Raw genomic sequence first — 3,257 nt, forward strand, 5'->3', positions numbered from 1 at the left:
CCGAGTGATAAAACCGAAAATTCAAAGCTGACGCCACGGCCGAATGGAGTCACGACAAGAAGAATGCCTACACCACCACCCACAGCAGCAGCAGCAGCAGCAGCTACTGCTGCTTCCTCATCACGCCAGGCCTTGTCAAGCAAGCGGCTGCGCAGTGACGCGACGAATGACACGTCGTCCGGCCCACATACAACGCTGCCGCTCGCAACGGTGCGTGACTTGGCGAGCGCAGGGATTAACACCAACGCCATCCCTCGAGATAACGACCTCTCAAATAGCGACGTTGTCAACATGATGACGGCATGGCTCTTCTTCGATGAGCCGGTGGTAGACAACGCGGGAGGTTCACAGCCGCGAATGTTGGCGTCTCCCAACGCAGGCGAGGCATCTCTGCGCGCATCAGCACAAAAAGGTGTTGAGAGCCGCACATCGCAACTGCAGCGAAACTCACAAAACTCACCATCGCCGCGGATCTCCACCAACACTGCTACTACTAGTGCTAGTAGTAACACTAATACTGGCTCATCCAGGCCTGAGGCGTGCGTGAGGGAGAAGGCACCACACCGTACGGATGACATGAATCCTGCAGTCGCAGCATTGGCAAGTGCGACGCGTGTGCCGACGCTACCGCTACAGCCACGGCGTCGACCCCTGTTCCACGCCGGCACGTGGCACAACGACAGCGAAGAGGACGTGGTCGACGCCGCCGCCGCCGCGACTGCTGCCAGGCCGTTCTCAAAGGCGCTTGGGCCTGCTGCTTCTGCTACCACTGGTGCCGCCGCCCAATCCCCAGTGTCAGATGCTGCAGGTGGAGAGACGAGCAGAGTCGCCGAGGCTGACGACAGTGACGAATATGACTATGAAGATGGCGAGGAGGACCTGCTGGAGGGTTTCTACCCCGAGGAATATGGACAGTGTGCACCACGGCAGTCGCCAAACAGCATCGTGTTTATATTGACGGCGGAGGACAGCTTCAGCAGCAGCGATAACGGTTTGACGGACTCGAAGGGTGCGATGAGGGCGCGGGGGAAAGACTTGTGGGCGCCGCGGAAGCCCCGCGTGCTGCGACGGTCGACGCCGCTCCCGTTAACGCCGCACAACAACAAGCCGGTGCAATGCCGTTACACGTCATCTCCCAGACTGCAGGACAACGCCCTGCAGAGCATAGAGGGCCCGCATGAGCAGCCACAGCTGCAACTGGTGAGGGGTCGCAGCTCGGCCACCGTGGACAGCGCCAGACAGCTGGAGCTCTTGCGGATATACCGCCCCACCTCCAGCAAGTACGCGCCGGACCCAAGCAAGATGCAACGCCCAGTAGGAAACACCTTCGGTCTGCGTCGTCATCGGAGGGCCAATAACGCCGACGCCGCAGCCCTTGTATATGGTGGTGCCGGTGCTGCAGCTGCTGCTGGTAAAGCCGGCGACGCAGAATGCGATGATGATGATGATGAGGAGTGGGAGGAGGATGAGGAATGGGTATGGGAGGAGGTTGAAGTGGAAGAGTGTAGTGATGATGATGATGATGATGGGGACGGTGCTGAGGGTGAAGGTGATGTCTCGCAAAGCTTAGAGTACTAAATCTCGTGCGCGTGCTTTGTGAGGAAGCAAACGGAGAAAAAAAAAAGGAGGAAGAAGAAGGAAAATAGAAAGAGGATCCTTAAGAGAGGGGCCTCGCCGTGAAGAAGGGGAGAGGGAAAGTGTGGGCACGAACCCAAAAACGACCCTCACACATGCACGCAAGTATATGCGTGCATCGATGCACAATGGGCGCCTGTCTGTCTCTCTGTCTGTGTGCGTGTGTGTGTGCACAGGGCACTGAGTGGACCGGTGTTTCACTGCGGGAGTGCCCCGGCTGTTTTGGCGCGTCGGCGAACGCGGCCGCTCTCACTTTAACCACCTGTTTCTTCCTCCAAACCAAAAAGAAAAAAAAAATCGAAGTTTTTTTTTGTTGTTTTTGACTTGTGCTTATGGCTTTCGCTCCCTTCTGGTTATCTGGCGGTGTCACAACTCCCGTGCGCTAGGCGTGCTATGTATCATGTCTCTCTCTCTCTCTCGCGCCGTGTGGCTCCTTTCCACTGCCGTAATGTGCCTAGATATAAATATTATTATATGCTTATATGCATACATACAACCACAACTGTCTCTCTGTCTGTGACTGTATGTGTGTGTGTATGTGTGTAGCCGCAGAAACTCCTTTTTTTTTCTTTTATACCAATAGTGCCTCACTTCGTGGGCCAGACGGTTGCCTCGGTTGTTTTTCCAGTGCCACCCCTCTCTGTGTGGCAACGCCGGTGCGTGCGTTATGCGCATGTGTGGGGTTTCCGCACAGCGCTGTGGGTGTATGCGCGAATGATGCTAAGTGACTTCGCTGCATGTATTCCCAGACAAGACACCTACGGATACACAGACACGTAGACACACACACACACACACACACACACACACGTCGTCTGCAGCATGGCTGAGCGGTGGTGCTCATGTCGCCTTCTCCATTTGTCACTCNTGGGCCAGACGGTTGCCTCGGTTGTTTTTCCAGTGCCACCCCTCTCTGTGTGGCAACGCCGGTGCGTGCGTTGTGCGCATGTGTGGGGTTTCCGCACAGCGCTGTGGGTGTATGCGCGAATGATGCTAAGTGACTTCGCTGCATGTATTCCCAGACAAGACACCTACGGATACACAGACACGTAGACACACACACACACACACACACGTCGTCTGCAGCATGGCTGAGCGGTGGTGCTCATGTCGCCTTCTCCATTTGTCACTCATCGTCTTTTTACTGCAGAAACCTTCTAGTAACGAGTAGCTATGGACGCCGCCTCCGTTGCGAACAGCAGTGAGAGACAGCAGAGCTCGTGGGATGACAGCAATACGACCAGTGGGTCCCGCCGTGTCATGTTTGCCGATGAAGAGAATTCAGGAACGAACAACAACCGCAAAGGGAGAAACGGCTCACCTCCACCACAAGAAGTAGCAGCAGCTACGAATAAGGGTGCTTCTGAGGGAACCTATGAGGGCGCGGATAACGCGGGGAACAGCAGAAGTAGCCGCCATCGACGGCAGCGCAGGCGCAACCCATCGAAGGAGGTTGAGGAGGCACTCGTACCGGATGAGGACTCCGAGCACGACGCAAAGCATCGCCTGCACGAACAGACAATGCTGCTCGAGGTTCAGGAACACACCCAGCGTACCCGTGTCGTGGCGTTGCAGATGGAGGAGGAGGACCAAATCGTCGCGGCGCTTCACGCGGCGGAGCG

The 3,257-nt window shown here is 56.5% G+C and overlaps 2 protein-coding genes across 2 annotated transcripts; both read left to right on the forward strand.

Moving 5' to 3' along the window:
• Nucleotides 1–63: 63 nt before the first annotated feature.
• On the forward strand, nt 64–1,578 carry DQ04_10841010 (hypothetical protein; the record flags this gene model as incomplete). Its single annotated transcript, XM_009316379.1, has 1 exon — nt 64–1,578. The coding sequence occupies one exon, from the start codon at nt 64–66 to the stop codon at nt 1,576–1,578; it is 1,515 nt and encodes a 504-aa protein (XP_009314654.1).
• Nucleotides 1,579–2,808: 1,230 nt separating this feature from the next.
• DQ04_10841020 (hypothetical protein) lies at nt 2,809–3,255 on the forward strand (the record flags this gene model as incomplete). The annotated part of the gene is made up of 1 exon (XM_009316380.1): nt 2,809–3,255. A coding segment is annotated over one exon (447 nt), but the record flags the coding sequence as incomplete, so codon positions are not given.
• Between the last annotated feature and the right edge of the window lie 2 nt (nt 3,256–3,257).

The sequence above is a fragment of the Trypanosoma grayi genome (genome assembly GCF_000691245.1).
Source record: "Trypanosoma grayi strain ANR4 Tgr_1084_V1, whole genome shotgun sequence".
Classification (NCBI taxonomy): Eukaryota; Euglenozoa; class Kinetoplastea; order Trypanosomatida; family Trypanosomatidae; genus Trypanosoma; species Trypanosoma grayi.